The sequence below is a fragment of the Tupaia chinensis genome, unplaced genomic scaffold, assembly GCF_000334495.1.
Source record: "Tupaia chinensis unplaced genomic scaffold, TupChi_1.0 Scaffold144022_1, whole genome shotgun sequence".
NCBI lineage: Eukaryota > Metazoa > Chordata > Mammalia > Scandentia > Tupaiidae > Tupaia > Tupaia belangeri.
In genome coordinates, this window is record NW_006203874.1 from 254,441 (window position 1) to 271,601 (window position 17,161).

At 54.8% G+C, this 17,161-nt stretch overlaps 2 protein-coding genes across 4 annotated transcripts in view; one reads left to right on the top strand and one right to left on the bottom strand.

Moving 5' to 3' along the window:
• The first annotated feature begins 55 nt into the window (after positions 1–55).
• TXNL4A (thioredoxin like 4A) lies at positions 56–9,330 on the top strand. 3 transcript variants are annotated; one of them, XM_006165770.3, is made up of 3 exons: positions 56–256; positions 3,142–3,245; positions 7,456–9,330. In XM_006165770.3, exons 1-3 carry the CDS (start codon positions 104–106, stop codon positions 7,625–7,627), a joined length of 429 nt encoding a protein of 142 aa, XP_006165832.1. In that variant the 5' UTR covers positions 56–103; the 3' UTR covers positions 7,628–9,330. The 3 variants fall into 3 exon arrangements, with proteins under 3 accessions (XP_006165832.1, XP_014438571.1, XP_014438570.1); XM_014583085.2 differs by lacking the exon at positions 56–256 and adding an exon at positions 277–538; XM_014583084.2 differs by lacking the exon at positions 56–256 and adding an exon at positions 531–620.
• A 6,289-nt stretch (positions 9,331–15,619) lies between these two features.
• HSBP1L1 (heat shock factor binding protein 1 like 1) overlaps positions 15,620–17,161 on the bottom strand; it is a 3,989-nt gene continuing 2,447 nt past the window's right edge. The window contains exons 4-7 of the mRNA XM_006165776.2: positions 16,830–17,160; positions 16,504–16,570; positions 15,793–15,887; positions 15,620–15,678 (exon numbers count right to left, since the gene is read on the bottom strand). Of these exons, the coding sequence (XP_006165838.1) occupies positions 15,667–15,678; positions 15,793–15,887; positions 16,504–16,570; positions 16,830–17,160 (505 nt within the window). The 3' untranslated portion in view covers positions 15,620–15,666. The remainder of the gene's footprint in view (positions 15,679–15,792; positions 15,888–16,503; positions 16,571–16,829; position 17,161) is intronic.

Sequence of the window (17,161 nt, forward strand, 5' to 3'; positions counted from 1 at the left end):
CGGGGAGAGCGGGGAGCCGGGGAGAGCGGGGAGCCGGGGAGAGCGGGGAGCCGGGCGGCAGTGACCCGGGCTGAGTCCGAGCCCTCCGCAGGTCCGCACCACCATGTCGTATATGCTCCCGCACCTCCACAATGGCTGGCAAGTGGACCAGGCCATCCTTTCCGAAGAGGACCGGGTCGTGGTCATCCGCTTCGGGCACGACTGGGACCCGACGTGCATGAAGATGGACGAGGTTCTGTACAGCATCGCCGAGAAGGTGCGCTGTGCTCGCCCGCGGGCCCGTGTCTGTCTGCTGTTTTCCGTAGGGCGCGTCTCGGTGGAGAGTGACAGGGCGAGGAAGAGGTCCACCCCCCGGGGGATGGCCACGCCACAGTCCCTTTGTCCTCCTGGGATTTGGGGCACCCGCGCAAGCGCGCCCAGCTGATTTTCAGGCCGCTGGGGCCCGGTCTCCAACTCGTGTCCTGCCCGCGTGGGATCCACCTGCTTTAAGCACGCCACCTGCTGGCCCGGAGATTGCCTGCGGAAATGAAGAGTAAAAGTAACACGAACATTGAAACTATCCTTTTTTCTTTTTCTTCTATAGAAAGGGTGGACTAAAAAACTAACTGCTTTCCTAAAAGGTAACAGGTGTAAGGATATGTTTTCTATGTGTGAGAGAAAGCTTTTCTTTTTTTTTAAAGTTTGCCATATGCTGGTGCAGGTGGGAGGTCAGTGAGGTTGCGGGGAGAAGGGGGGACACCGCAGGCCCTTCTCCATTCTCCTCTCAGGACTTGGGGCATGCGTGGATACGTGCCTAGTATGTTTTTCAAGCCACTGGGTTGTAACTTGAGCTGTGCGTTTAGCATGTGTGATCCTACCACCTTGTCCTCACCGACCGCTGGCCCAGGGCGACTGCTTCACTGTTGTTCCTTCCCTCTCCCTCCCTGAGGCCTCGGAGTTACAGCAGGGGCTTGGTGTTCCCGTCTGAGGAGTATTTCTCCTAGTGCCCAGGGAAAGGCATCCCAGAGACTCCTCCTCAGTAGGTCTCAGTGGTCCAGAAACACTTGCAGAAGCTCCCCGTGCCCCCACCCTGGTGCCTTCTGATGTGGGGCCACACTACAAACCCTCCTGGCGTCTGGGTCAGAGCGCGGATGCTTCATTCTCAGCGGTTTCCCAGCCCCCTCCACCCAGGCACCCAGGACCTGAGGAGATGCCCAGGGGATCCCAGAGCATCTGGCCTCCCAGCGAGGTCCTGCCAGCCAGGGCCAGGCAGTGCGCAGTACAGGCAGGGCGGGGTGCTAACCCTCTGCCCAGACTGGGAAGTGACCAGTAGGGACTCTGGGCTGTCACTGCAGGCCGCTCTGCTGCCTCACGCCAGCCCTGTCCAACAGGGGGTCACAGCGGGGAGGCAGACTTGGGGTCCACCTGAGTGGGGCTTGGCCACATTTGATGCTTGCTCATTACTCAGTCACAGACCAAGTAGCCACGTGCGACCAGGGACACACACTTGGGCATCGATGTTGTGAATAAGGACGGTTTAATTGTAGGGCTCCCCTTTTTTTTATAAAAAGAATTACTTTATTTACCTTATTTATTTGTTTATTTTTAATTTAATCAGAGAGCAACAGAAAGTGGGGGGGGGATGGGAAAACAAGCTGCCACGTCCAGGACTCAAACCATGATTGGCCATGTGGGAGCCCAGCGCTCTTAACCACCATGGTATCTGCCAGCCCCAAGGCTCACGTTTGAGTATTTTCCACTGGTCTTTTAAATTTCTCTCGCTTTAGTTCAAAATTTTGCATACTTTTTTTGTTTTTGTTTTTGAAGTTTTTGCCATAGCACGCGTGCACGTGCCAGGGAGAGACGGAGGGGGCATGAGAAATCACCTCTGGGGGGATAACCACACTGCACCCCCTTCTCCTCCATTCTCGCGATGTTGGGCACGCACACGCACGTGCCTGATAGGATTTTCAAGCTGCTGAGTCCATGACTTTGAGCCTTGGTCTGTCATGTGGGAATCCTGTGCCTTAGTCCCCATGACACCTGCTGGCCCTTCTTGTTTGTGTTTTTTTTGTTGTTGTTTGTTTTTTAATTTAACTTACAGTTTATTTTTTAAAATTATTTTATTTAACTTTGTTTATTTATTTTAATTTGACCAGAGAGGGACAGGGTGAGAAAGAGAAACAGAGAAAGTGAGAAAGCAGGCCACCAGGTCCAGGTCTCAAATTGCAGTTGGCCATGTGGGAGTTCAGCGTCCTTAGCCACCACACCACCTGCCGGCCCCATCATGTTTGTGGAGGGTTTTTTTTTTTGAGAGGATTTTTCTATAGGGCACATGCGCTCGCCAGAAAGACAGAGACAGAGAGACAGAAAGCAAGAAATCACCCCCCAGGGGGATGGCCACGCCGCAGTCCCTTCTCCTCCATTCTCCTCTCGGGATCTTGGGCACGCACGCACACGCGCCTGATGTGAGTTTAAGCCTCCAGGCGTCGGAAACCATGGTTGACTACGTGGGAGTCCAGCGACACAGCCATTACGCCAACTGCTGGGCCATTGTTGTTTTTATTTTTTATTTTTTTTGAGAGGTTTTTCGCTATAGAGTGTGTGTGCTCGCCAGACAGACAGAGAGAGACATAGAGACAGAGAGCGAGAAATCACCCCCCCAGGGGGGATGGCCATGCCGCAGTCCCTTCTCCATTCTCCTCTCAGGATCTTGGGCACACACACACATGTGCCTGGACATGAGTTTTAAGCCACCGGGTCCAGGACGCCGAACCACAGTCAACTACGTAGGAGTCCAATGACACAGCCATTACGCCAGCTGCTGGTCCGTTTTTATTTATTTTTTTTTATGAATGATTTTTTTGCTGTCAGATGCATGTGCTTACAACACCACAGAGACAGAGATCAAAAGCAAAGAGTCACCCCCGGGGGCATGGCCACATTGCAGTCCCTTCTCTGTTCCCCTCCCAGGACTGTGGGCACATGCACATGTGGCACGGGGGTGAATTCTAAGCTGCCGGGTCTGGGACTCAAACCGTGGTCAGCTCCATGACAACTGAACCATTTGCTCTTTGTTCATACCATGTGTTTTTTACTTTTACAGAATGAAAGCCTAACTGACCTGTGACTTTAGGTTTTTTTTTCTCTGATCTCTTTTAGGTTAAAAATTTTGCAGTTATCTATCTTGTGGATATTACGGAAGTACCTGACTTCAACAAAATGTATGAGCTGTATGATCCGTGCACCGTCATGTTTTTTTTCAGGTACGTTAAAACAGTTAACATGAGTGAGCGTTGTTTGGAAGTTTAATGTAATGACAACGCCTTCTTTTTATTTGGGAGAAAGTCAATTATGTAGCACCAATATGATTCTTTAAAATGACTTCAAAGTAACAATTTCAGTTTTAGCATTTATTCTATAACAAATTACCCTTTGAAGTAACCTTATCCGGAACCCTAAGTGAAGTGTAGTTAAGTGGAAGACACAGTCTCTGGCTTTTAAGATACCTTTAAATGCAATCTTTGGAAAATGCTATAAATGACGCACTCCTTAAACATAACATCAGTGGCTTCAATATTCTTTTTGATACCCAAATGGAAAACCTGAACTTAGTTGCTTTGTTTGCAAATACATGATTATTTTATCAGCTCAGAAATCCTTTTGTGGAGATTTAATCTGGAAGAAATTTCCATTTGGCCTTTCTTTCACTTGTCAGAATTTCGTGTTTTGGGACCAGCAGTTAGCATAATGGCTATGTCGCTGGACTCCCACATAGTCGACCACGGTTTGAGTCCCGGACCTGGTGGCTTAAACTCATGCCGGGCACATGTGCGTGCGTGCCCAAGATCCTGGGAGGAGAATGGAGGAGAAGGGATTGTGGCGTGGCCATCCCCCCTGGGGGGTGATTTCTTGCTTTCTATCTCTCTCTGTCTTTCTGGTGAGCACACATGCCCTGTAGCAAAACAAAACAAAACAAAAAACCTCTCCAGTAAAAGAAGGAAAAAAAAAGAATTTTGGGGTTTTTTTGTTTGTTTGTTTTTTGGTTTTTTGGGAGAGGTTTTGCTATAGGGCGCTTGCGCTCGCCAGAAAGACAGAGAGCGAGAAATCACCCAGGGGGGATGGCCACATCGCAATCCCTTCTCCTCCATTCTCCTCTCGGGATCTTGGGCATGCATGCACACGTGACCCGCATGAGTTTAAGCCACTGTATTCGGGACTCGAACCGCGGCTGACTACGTGGGAGTCCTGTGACAGAGCCATTATGCCACCTGCTGGTCCCTCACTTGTCAGAATTTCTTGCTGTAGTTCCTGTAGCACCTGGTGAAGAGCGGCGTACCCATGGAACTCCTCCAGGGTCAGAGCTCCGCCTGGTGGGAAGGCCTGCCTTGATGCCCGCACTGGCTCAGCTCTCACTTCAGCACCCAATGGGAGCCCAGTCTGTGGGGAGGTGTCTGGGCAGGGGTAGCTGGAGCCTTAGTTCAGGCCTACAGGCCCAAGGCCCTGCAGGCAGTGGCTGAGAGCCAGGCTTGCTCTGGTGGCTGCCAGTGCCTCTGGACCTCGTTGCTGTCTACCAAGATGTCTGCCTCTCTGCTCGCCCTCCACCCTCGCAGCCAGCACTTGGCATGCAGCAGCTTTGACGGGATCCCCCTAAGCACTCTCCGCCTTCCAAGGGGTCGGCTCAGCCACGGTCCAGGGTCATCTGGTACTCAGGGGCCTTCGCTGTGCCCACCGTCCTGGGTGGGCTGGCACTGAGACAGGCTCAAAGGTCCCTAGACTGGGAAGACATGTCAGCACTTGCTTCCTGAAGTCTCCCGTCTCTGAAGGTCCCCGTCTGCCGACCTGGGTGGCCAAAGGCCTCACCTCAGGACAGCATCCGCTAAAGGTCCACAGCTCCTCCTCCAGACATCAGGGCACGAGGTCGGTTGGGTGAGGGTCTTTGGGGTGGCTCGCGTCGCTCCCAGGCTCCACTGTGGGCTTGTCATAAAGAAGACGGCAGAGCTGGAAGGTGCCCTGGTGGAGCCACACTGAGAGCAGTTCCCCGGGAAGGGCCCGGGCTTGCATCCGGAGACTGCCATGAGAGTGCTGGGCACGCGTGTGTCTGGTCTGGGCCTCCTGAGGCTGGGAGTAGATCGTGGTGTCGAGGCCCAGTGGGGTGCTATCTCTGTCTCTTACTCGTGGAGTGAATAAATAAAACTTAAAAAACAAGAGTGGAAAGCGAAGGCCTCCACCCCACCACGGTGTGGCAGCTGGGCGTGTTCCCACCCAGAGTCCGTCAGCAGGAGCTGAGGAGGCCTCGTGGCAGATGCAGCACCGGGCAGGCCAGACCCCAGGGGCCACAGGAGCATGGGAGGGTATTGACAAGTTCAGTTCTGCACATGCTGAGTTTGAGAAAAGGCAGGATCAGAGACGAGTCTGCAGGTAGCAACCGAGAACGGGGCGACCCTCGAGGCTTCCAGCCCAGGGCTGTACTGGCTCTGTGCTCTCTCCTTTTCCCCAAGAGGAGGTGCAATCAGCGGTGTCCACCTTCCTCTGCTCGGTCCTCAGGCCCCTGGCCGTCGGGGATGATCGGGGAGACCCTCCGCTGGCAACCGAGGCAATGCTTCAGCTTTCCGGGTGCCACCCATTGGAGGGAGGCCTGAAGAACTCCTTTGTTCCTGTGACCGAGTGCTCTGGCTGTGTGACCCGGAGTGCTCTGGCTCTGTGACCCCCAGCGCTCTGGCTGTGCGACCCCCAGCGCTCTGGCTGTGTGACCCCCAGTGCTCTGGCTCTGTGACCCCGAGCGCTCTGACTGTGTGACCCGGAGTGCTCTGGCTCTGTGACCCCCAGCGCTCTGGCTTTGTGACCCCCAGCGCTCTGGCTGTGTGACCCCCAGCGCTCTGGCTGTGTGACCCCGAGCGCTCTGGCTGTGGTGACCCGGAGTGCTCCGGCTCTGTGACCCCCAGCGCTCTGGCTGTGCGACCCCTAGCGCTCTGGCTGTGACTATCTCCAGGTTTCAGGAGGGGTCAGCCAACTGCGCCCTCACCCTCTCTCTGCCTCGCATTTTGCAGCGCCTTCTGAATGTCAGTGTCTGTCTGGGGAGGCTGAGGGTCATTCCTTTTGTGAACAGCTTCATCCCAGCTTACCGCCCCCTCATTTCACTGTAAAGCAGCAAGAAGAAACCAGGCAGCACCTTCAGGACGTTGCAGGGAAATCCCAGCTAGTGTCAGAGCCCAGAGCTCGTGAGTCCTGCCTCTTAGAGAACGGCGGACGTGGCGTCCTCGGCCTTACGTAGTGGGTCCCCTGTCCTGCACCAGTAATGAGCTCCCTTTGCCCTGACCAACAGCGGGAACGTCCCTGTTTCTCCTGACAGCCCATTTGCGTTAATTCTGCAAGGCTCTTCAGGGGACAGGGAGGACCACTTCTGGGGCCTGGCGGGCGGGGAGGCTGCAGGGACACCCTCAATGGCAGTGCGGTGCTTCATGTATCTGCACACGTCTGGATTGATGCTGTGCTGGGAAAGGAGGCAGACCCTCCTGCTTCTGTGACCCAGAGTCTCAGGCATCTTAGGGTAGTGCTGACTACCCTCAGTGCACGGTCGTTCCCGAGGACACACCAGGGGTTCAGGAAGGTCAAGGAAAGCACTAATGTGGATCTGTGGGTTTCACATACATTTGCACCAAGATAATTGGTTTCATTCTTTTTTTTTTTTTTTTTAAGAGATTTTTGCTATAAAGCGTGTGTACTTGCCAGAGACATACAGAAAGTGAGAAGTCACCCCCCGGGGGGATGGCCACACCACAACCCCTTCTCCATTCTACTCTCGGGATCTTGGGCGCACACGCTCATGTGCCTGGTGTGGGTTTTAAGCTGCTGGGTCCAGGACGCAAACCGTGTTCGACTAGAGTGCTCTCTTCCATGTACTCCCTGCCTGGGCTGGGTAGCATGTTGGACAGGACAGGACAAGGCCTGCTCTCCTGCTCTGTCTGATGAAGAAACTAGGAAGTGAAGTAGCAGGTGGAAGTGGGTGAGGCTGCGGGGCCGGCCTCTGCCCAGACGTGAGATGCTGAAGGAGAGCTTCTGGAGCAGACGGGCGGCAGGGCAGGTGTCTCCGAGCTCGGGTGCCTTCTGACAGTTTTTAAAAGAGCATTTAGGTGGTTTCCTTTTTTTTTTTTTTTTTTTTTTTTTAAGTGTGTCTCTTCTGACACACGCTTACTGGAAATAGAGGAGGTAGGGAGAGGGAGCGGGCACCCCTCAGCAGGGCGTGGATTTTCCAGCCTTTGGGATTTGAGACACGCAGGCACATGTACCCAACATGTCTGGGTCGAGATTCGAACTCTGGGCGGCCATGTGGGGTCCAGCTGCAGCAACCGCAGGCTGCCGGGCTGGCTTCCAGTCTCAGTGCTGGCCACAGGGCTCCTTGCCTTAAACGATGCTAACAAGCCCGGGGAGCACGGCAGTTCCTGCAGACGCTCCCTGAAAGCCTTCTCCTTGCAGGAACAAGCACATCATGATCGACTTGGGCACGGGCAACAACAACAAGATCAACTGGGCCATGGAGGACAAGCAGGAGATGGTGGACATCATCGAGACCGTGTACCGCGGGGCCCGCAAGGGCCGCGGCCTGGTGGTGTCCCCGAAGGATTACTCCACCAAGTACAGATACTGAGCTGCTGTGGGGCCCATCCCTGCGGCCCACACCGGGAACAACCCTGTCTGCTCCGTAGACACGGCCCTGCCGCCCATGCTGGCCCCTCCTGTCCCCTCGGAGTCCAGTCCTGGCGCTCGTCCTGCAGGGTGGCTACACGCTGCTGGTGGTGACTGGGTTGGCCAGGGCTGGCACAGCCAGGAGTGGCCACTCGGCGGCTTGGACAGAGAGGCCCCCCACGATGCAGTTGGGGTGAAACTGGCAGGCCGACCGACTCCAGCAGGCCACAAGGGTCTGCGAGGGTCTCCTGGCTTCTGGCCACGTTTGGTGCGCCCTGTCGTGTGGACGCTTGGCCCTGGTTTCCACCTCCCCCCAGCAGCATCCTCCCCGTGCATGTCTGTCTCATTTCCTCCTTGTGGGGCCCCCACTGCCCAGCATGACCACAGTTTAGCCGATTATGCCCTTAGCGAGCCTGTGTCCGGAAGGGCCCTCTGGGCACCGAGGGTAGGGCTTCGTGTGGGTCGGCCTCAGCTCGGTCCCTGTGGAGCCCAGAGGTGTCGCATTTGGGTGTGAAAGCAGCTGAAGAAACAAGGACTGACAGGCCTTCTCTTTGGGAACAGGAGGGCCACTTACTCTTCCCGAGGTAGCATCTGACGGGCTGACCAGGGTGCGTTCACAGGGTCCCGGCCCTTCAGTCCATATGGTGCAGGGTCCGGGTTCAGGCTCGGGGCTCTCCATGGGTGTGGTTGGGGCTGCCCATCTCAGCCCAGTCACACTTGCACCGACAGGCGAGCGAGTGGTGTGCTGGGGTCGGCCTTCATGTGCCCGGAGTCCCCGTCTGCCTCAGACCCAGGTTCTCCTGCCCCTGAGGAGAGGTCCTCTGTGCCTCAGCTTTGCCGTTTGTACGGGGATGTTGTCTTCAGACCCACACCCACGTTGGTTCACACACCCCTGCTGCGGGGGCGCAGTGGGTGGGTGTCACTGCTGCTGCTAGGTGAGTAAATTTTATGTACGCTGTACAAATGAGTGCTTTCAAAGTGGACTTATAAGTACAGATCTGCAGTTGAGTCTCCCAGCATTAATCTCCCCGGAGTACAGTGGGGACACGATTCCCCACCATGGAGCACGGTTGGGAGGGATCACAGTAGCCTGGGTGCAGGCTGCACGGCTGTGGACAGTACACAGAAGAGGAGCCTCCACTGGGTCTGGGTGTGCGGTGGGCACTGCGGCATGTCCATACAGTGAACTGTTCAGGTGTGAAGAAATGAAAGGTTGGCCCCTGAGCACAGAGGAGAAGCTGGATCCCACGTGGCCAGCTGAAGTTCCAGCCTGTGGCTTGCACGGCTCTGTGTGTGTGTGCGCACGCCCAAGATCCTGACAAGATGGAGAATTGGAAGAAGTGTTGCGGCACGATCAGGCGCCTCGGTGCTCTCCATGCCCGTGCCCCTATGGCATGAAGAGACTGGGTGCTGCCCTACGCTGCACCAGGTGTAAGCCTTGAAACAGGCCAGCTGAGGGAGCAGGTCTACCCTGGACAGGGCGGGAAGGACATACGGAGCCGGCAGCTTACGGGTAGGATTGTTTGATGCTGAGGTGGTGGGAGTGTCCTAGAACGGGTAGCTTCTCAGCTCTTGATTATTCCAAAACACAACAGATGCTATAGTTGGGGGAATTGTGTTTCACTGGTCACGCCAGTTAACCAGAAAAGGATAAGCAAAAATTTACATTTGGCGTTCATCAGTTTACTGTATGTGTATTACAAACGTGTTGCATACCGTATTAGCACACTTGGACTGCCCTAACAAAAGCAAGCCCATTTTCACAGTTCTGCAGCCTGGTCTAAGATCAGACTTCCAGCCTGTCTGACTTCTGGCAGTCTTCCTGGCTCCTAGGTGCGTGTGCAGAGCAGGGGCAGGTTCTCTGGCACTTCTCATAAGAACATTAGCCCATTGTCCAGGGCCCACACTGGAGACCTCACTTAACTGTAGGTGTTCTTGTCTTTCTCCAAAGCAAGAGGCACTGTGGGCTGGCTCCGGCCCTGGAGTCGGGGATGAGTCAGACCACAACATAAACTGCAACAAGCCTGTTTACATTCGACTTTTGAAAAAATACATGTTTGGCCAGGGGGACATGTACTCCATAGACAGGAGGGGTGGGGAGAGGGAGAGAGCACCCCCAGCAGAGCGTGGTTACCCCGCAATCCTCCCTCTGCCATCTCTCCTGCAGGATTTAGGCACACGTGCACAGCTGCCCAGAGTAAGACTGGCTCTGTGGGATCTGGCTCCTTTACCACCAGGTCACATGGCAGGCCCCACACTGGTCATAACCTTTTCCCTGGAACCTTGTGGCCACAGTAGACAGGGCAGTTGCATTTACTATGCTCTGGGCTATGCACTCTCTAGGTCTCGTGTGTACCTGCCGTCCACCTCCCCCAAGCCAAGTGCTCACAAGCAGTTTTCTCAAGCCTATACACCCACCTGCCAGGTAATATTTTGCAGAGGGAAAAAGTTTTTTTTAAGGAATTATTTAACTTAAGTAGATGAGAGGGACAGTGAGAAAGCAAGCTGCCAGGTCCGGGACTTGAACCATGGTGTGGGAGTGTCCAGCACCTTAACCACCACATCACCTGCGGGCCCCAGAGAGGGAAATTAATGTTCAGAGTGCTGCAGGTCACGGCCACCAACAACGCAGGGGCTGGCCCAGCTCGGTGGCTACCAGACTGGCCTGGGTGCAGCATGCTGCTCCAGTCTGGAGCTTCCGGCAGTCCCCGATAGTGGGCGGTGCGGCTGTCTTCCCACTACCTTTCGGGAGCCCGGGAGCTGTCTAGGCGACAGGCAGTGAGTCCGGAGCTAGGGAGGCGGAGCTGGCGGCTGTGCACGGCATGGGCAAGGACAGCACCGGCATCTGGGAACGTCAAACAACCTGCCAGGGTACTGGCACCGCTCCAGGGCCCGCCTCGGGGTGCCCCAGGACTGGCCCTCCTGACAGATTGCTCTGGCAATCGAGATCCGGTGTAAGGGCGCGAATTCCGGCAGCAGCCGGCGTGGTCGGCGTGGGTGCCCCTGGGGCGTCCGCGGTCGCAGCACCTGTGCCGAGTGGTGAGGGGTGAGTTTCCCGCTGGCTGCGGCGGCTGCCAAGCTCACCTACCCCGGAGACCACCCGGCCTCATTCTCTGTTATGGTAATTACAGAGAGGAGTGGCGGGGGGCCGCCTTCCGCGGTCCACCCTGAAGCTCTTTCACGTTGTCCTGGGCGGCCAGGGCGCCACAGCCCGGTCTCCTCTTACACGGGGTTTCCAACACACCTGCGTCAGGCAGGTTTTCAAGCTGCGGAGAGGAGGGTGTGCACCCCTGCTGGGGGCCAGCCTCACGCCATCGACTTAGGGATCTGTTAGGGAAATACCCAACTCTGCAAAAGTGATCATGAATGTGGTTTATTTCCAAGCATGAATGTGCAAGACTTGGGCCTGAGAGGAGGTGAAAACGTGCCTCGGGGTGATCAGGTGCAGGCGCTCCTCCCTTGATTCTGAGAGAATTGGGTGAAGAGCTTTCTGTTCCCTGGCTCAAAGAGGCAGGGCGCGTGGAGGTGGGACTTGTAGGTTTGGGGAAGGAATTACAGGTCAGGGGGCTTGCGTCCAGCCACAAGACGCTGTCCCAGGGCCGGGAGGTGGGAAGAGTTCTGTTACCAGTGAGTCACAGTGGTGTTGGTGATGGCAGCAAGACACCCAGGGACGCTGGGCAGGAGGATGTAGGAGGGCTTGTGCTTCAAACGGGCCATGTCCGTGGGCCTGACTCCCTCCAGGCCCTCTGGTAGGGATTTTAGAAATAGGAAAAAGCAGTCAGACTTCTGTGCTCAGATCTTGGACTGCTGCTGACTCCGCTGTCGTTTGTGGCACTCTATGCTCCTCATGAAAAGCTCTGACGGGAATGTCGCTAGCGGCCTGCCGAGATTCTTACCTTCTTGGGCAATACGGTGCTGTTTTATTCACTCACTCACTCCTTGGGTGCGGGAGAGAAGCCACCAGAGGGGCCCCAGCACTGCCACCTGCCTCAGCCTCCAGCCTCCAGCCAGCCCAGGTCCCGTGCAGGCGTGAGCCGTGCGCAGGGAGATTCTGGACTGGGACCTTCCATGAGGGGCCGCCTCAGAGAGCTTTTTAATTCTTTCTTTCTTTCTTTTTTTTTTTTTTTGAGAGGGTTTTCCCATAAGGCACATGCACTCACCAGAAAGACAGACAGAAAGTAAGAAATCACCCCCCAGGGGGGATGGCCATGCCGCAATCTCTTCTCCTCCATTCTCTTGGGATCTTGGGCACGCAGGCACACGCACCTGGTGTGAGTTTAACCGAGTCTGGGAGTTGAACCGCAGTTGACTACATGGGAGTCCAGCGACATAGCCATTATGCCAACTGCTGGTCCCTGTTATTGTTATTTTAAAGCTTGCTTTAGGGCATGTGTGATCATCAGACAGGGAAAGTGAGAAAGCAAGCCGCCAGGTTCAGGGACTCGAACCGTGTCAGCCACCTTAGCCACCATGCCAGCTCCCACTCGGCGAGGTCCTTAGGGCGCCATTCAGGGGTCAAGCTGGTCTCCCGCACCGCGCTGTGCTGTCCTCCCTGGCTTTGGTGAAGTGGCTGCAGTTCGCATCCCCACAAGCACACGTGGGTGCCGTCCCTTAGCTCTGGAGTCTAGGAGTGGCTCCTGGCCCAGCATTGTGCCCAGCTGTGCACATGGCGTGAGCAGTAGACATGGCCGCCCCAGGGGGACTCGGTCCAAGGACCACAGAGGACCGTGTTATCGTTGGTGGCCAGCTGGCGCGCTGAGGTCGGGTCCGAAGGCAAGTCCAGCGGTGTGCTCCCGAATCGTCTCCACCCTGAGACCAACCTGAGGGGCTACTGGATGGGTGGGCAGCAGCTTCCAGGGGGCTGCTCTGCAGGGTCTCTGGCAGGAGCTGGGCAGGCACGGCGGGGAAGCCTTGTTGGGCTCACCTCAGTTCCTGAAAGGTGTTCTGCACCCAGGGTAGAAGTCTGGAGAGGCTGGAGGAGATGAGGGCATTGCAGTCCGCGGTGACCACAGCGATGTGCTGGGGGACAAGAAGGGCCACGAGGGCGGTGGGACTCCCACTGGTCAGCCTGGAACCCGAGACGGGGCAGCGCCAGAGACGGGGCAGCGCCAGATCCGGGGCAGGCGATCTCCCCTCCCTCACACACACACACACACACACACACAGAGGCACTACACACCTCCCTCACACACGCGCACACACACACACAGAGGCACTTCTCCCCTCCCTCACACGTGTGTGCACACACACACACGAGCTTCTCCCCCTCCTCACACACACATCATGGCATGGCAGGAGGGGCTGGGGCACTCCCAGTCCTGGGGGGGACTTCTCATGTTCTTGCACCAGCTCTATTGTGAGTAAAATTCTTTTAAAAAAATATCTCTAATGGTCAGACAAGAGACACAGTTGAAAGCGAATAACCTGGTTGCATCTTTCAGAGTATACTCTGGAGTGGCAGGTGGCACAGTGGTTAAAGCACTGGACTCCCACATGGCTGACTGCAGTTCAAGCCCCAGACCCTGTGTTGTGTTTTGAAGACCATGCTGGGCACATGTGCATGTGTGCCCACAACCCCATGAGGAGGATGGAGGAGAAGGGATTGCAGCATGGCCATCCCCCTGGGCGTGATTTCTCACTTTTCCTCTGTTTCCAGTGAGCACACGTGAACCTACAGCAATAAACGGAAAAAGCAAGTATTATGGGGCGGCAGGTGGCATGGTGGTCAAGGCGCTGGACTCGCACGTGGCTGACTGTGGTCTGGCCTGGACCTGGTGGCCTGCTTTCTCACTTTGTCTCCCTTGTTGTAACTCTTGCTCTGTCCCTCTCTGGTCAAATTTTATAAATAAATAAATAAATAAATAAAGTTAAATAATTTTTAAAAACTGTATAAAATAAAAACAGGTATTGATATTATATAAAACCAAATGATTTTCTCGAAGGTGTCCGTGTTTGAGTGACTAAATACTGTGATGCTAAATACTAGCCTGAAAAAGGAGATTGGCTTCGATTTCTTTCCAAAGATTTCATCTTGGTAAACTTTTTTATTTTTAAAGTATTATTTAATCTTTAAATTTTAATTTAATTAAATTAATTTATTAATTAATTAATTTTTTTACTATTCTTCAGTTTAACCAGAGAGAGAGAGAGGGACAGTGAGTCAGTGAGCCGCCAGATCCAGGAGTCAAACTGGTCAGCCATGTGGGGGTCCAGCTCCTTGACTACCACGTCACCAATCAGCCCCTCAACTTCACGTTTTATTCAGAAAGCAGTGAGGGGCCAGCTAGTGGTGTGACCGAGCAGTTGGATCCCACGTGGGGACTTCACAGTGAGGGTCCCAGACCCACAGGGAGGGACAGGGCAGGCACGTGCACATTCCCAAAATCCCTCAGGTAGGAGGGTGGCTCCTCATCCCCCAATCTCAGCAACAACAAAAAAAGTTGGTATATTTTGATAGTCTCAAAGTTTTCATTTTAGTTAATAAGTTAATAAAGCTTTTTTCCTTTTCTACTTAATTAAAACGCTGAGTTTATAAACTCTTCTGTTACTGATGAGGATTAAAATCTGTTTTACTTTAATTCAAATACCCACCGTAGTTTCTGCTAAAATTACTATCACTGCTAAGATGCTTTGAGATTTTTCACATAATCAAATGGAACTGTAATGATTCCATTTTTATTAACTTTTTCAGAGGTTTTTGCTATAGCTATAGGGTGCATGTGCTTGTCAGAGAAACAGAAAGGAAGTGAGGCCTCTCCCTCTGGGGGATGGGCCTGCCGCACTCCCTTCTCGCCCTCCTCCCTGGGTTTTGGGCACACACACTCCCTTCTCGCCCTCCTCCCTGGGTTTTGGGCACACACACTCCCTTCTCGCCCTCCTCCCTGGGTTTTGGGCACACACACTCCCTTCTCGCCTCCTCCCTGGGTTTTGGGCACACGCGCTCACGTCATTTCAAGCTGCTGGGTTTGGGACTTGAACCACGGTTGACCATGTGGGAGTCTGGCCCCTTAACCACTATCCAACCTGCTGGCCCCACTATCTTAACTTTAAATCACCAAGAACTCTGAATCTAAGTGGTGTAAATTTAAAGCTTTGTATTAAGAGAAACACACCCGCTGGCAAGAGCTCTGAGTGCCTTCGGGGCTAGTAGCCACCCTGGGTAATTCCTCCTGGCCTTACTTACAACAGCACAAAAGTAGGAAATGATTCCAATGTTCAAGGGAGTAGTTAACCCTTAAAGTGCTTACACTAGCACAGCGAGCCAGCCCTGATGCCAGTGGGCAAAGCAGCCAGATGTCACAGGCTGACAGAGCTTCCAGTTCCAGCACCGTCATTTGAGAAATGTGCCAGCTGTGCGTCCTGTCCAAATTCCCGAGAAGAGAAGGGATTGCAGTGTGACCATCCTCTCTGGGGCTGATTTCTCACTTTCCCTCTCTGTCTCTGTCAAGTGTACAGGCTATATGGCAAGATCTTTTTTTTTTTTTTTTTTTTTTTTTTAAGGGTTTTTTTTTTAGGGTGCATGCGCTCACCAGAAAGACAGAGAGAGAGAGACAGAAAGCGCGAAATCACCCCTCATGGGGGATGGCCACACCACAATCCCTTCTCCATTCTCCTCTTGGGACTTTGGCATGCACGCACACGCACCTGGCATGAGTTTAAGCCACCGGGTCCAGGACTCGAATCACAGTCAACTACATGGGAGTCCAGTGACATAGCCATTACGCCAACTGCCAACTGCTGGTCCCCATATGGCAAAAATGTAAAAAAAAAAAAAAAAAAAAGCACTTCCAAGGAACCATGAGCATGTTTCAGTTGGTATATTTAGAAAAAAGCACTTGGAAATACATTTTAAGAAAAAGATTTATTTAATTCCATTTGTTATTATTTTTTAACTTGACCAAACAGAGACAGAGCAAGAGAGAAAGAGAAAGTGAGAAAGCAAGCTGCCAGGCTGGGACTCGAACCGTGGTTGGCCATGTGGGAATCCGGCCCCTTTAACCACTACGCCACCTGCTGGCCCCAAGAAAATACATTTTATTATTCCTAAAGGTTTTCCACAGAACAGAGATAGCATTTCCCACAGTGAGCACGAAAGGTGGGCAGGCACGCTGTTCCTCCAGACCTTACCCCTGGTTCTCGAGCAACGTCCCCGATCCCGGCCTGCACCATTAGGCTGTCCACATTCTTCTGCAAGTCCTCGATGCGGCTCCCCATCTCTTCCAGTAGCGTGTTAAGGATGGCACACGTGAACTGGGGCACAGAGTAGCCAGAACGACATGTTCAGAGACCCTGCCCAACCACCTGTGAGGGCACAGTTTGTTCGAGCTCCAAACCAGTAACCATAATGGAAAGGGCACTTCTCAGCAGCCTCCCCGTGGCTTCCTCAGCTCGAGGAGCCACCCAGAAGTCAGGAAAGCTTCCAGGGCAGGGCCTTTCCTCACTGTCTTTAAGGGACGCGCCTAACTTCGACGTCAGCTTGGGCTGGGCCACTCCCGGGCACCAGTCGCCCTTACTGGGCCTGCTCAGACTGGAGACCAGCTCCTAATTCTGTCCCACCTGGTGCTTCTAAGATGGCAGGGAGCTGACACAGTTCCAAGGGAAGGCGGTGGGAGCTGGCCCTCTGTGGGGCCCGACTGGCCTGTGAGCCAGCGCAGCCGGGGCAGGTGTGGGTCCACCTGTGACCCTGGCTCTCCTCCGCCTTGTCAGGACACCCGCTGCTGCTGACCGGTCACTAACACGCCATGCCACACATGCTCCGAGTGGACCCAGGGCCCAGCAAATGTGACAGTACACGGCTAGGCCTTCCCTGGCCTGATGACGCTGTCCAGGAAAGGATATTTCTGAGGTTCAGGGTTGCAGTCAGAGCCTGGAAATGTTCCTGAAGGTCCTGAAATAGAGCCTCTGCCTGGAAAATGAACGTGGGGACCAGAAAGTAAATCCGTGGTGGGCTAGGACATCCCCAAACGCGGCCCAACTGTGCTTGACAGAGGTGCCAAAGGTGCCAAGCCCTCAGCCACAGGGAAAGGAAACCCCAACACCGCTGGAACAGAGAGCTACCAGCAGCCCTCCCTCCCTCCACACGACCGGCATCCGAAGGAGAGAGCCGGACTCGCCAGCTGAACTGGAAACCACCCCCGGGCCGGACACGGACGGCCTCCCCTCACCGCTGGGCAGGCGGCCTCGGAGTGGCAGCGTTTAGCCCTTTCAGAGGTCGCCTCTGCCCTGGCGTGTCCACTGCCAGCTGATACTGCGAGGAGGCGCAAGTTCCCGCAGCTTCCTCGCCGCCGGCGCCCCAGCCTGCAGCGCGCCTTGCGGACGAGAGGGCAGACCCGGCGCTGAGTCACCGACCGGGCAGCGCCCCGCAGGGCCGGGCTGGGGGCGGGGGCACCCCTCAAGGGCCCCCAGCCATCTGACACCCACTCCACCTCGTGGTCCTCAGCCCCCAGGGTCCCCAAGAAGTCCCCAAGCCCGGAGTCCGGGAAGGAGCGCCCGGCGC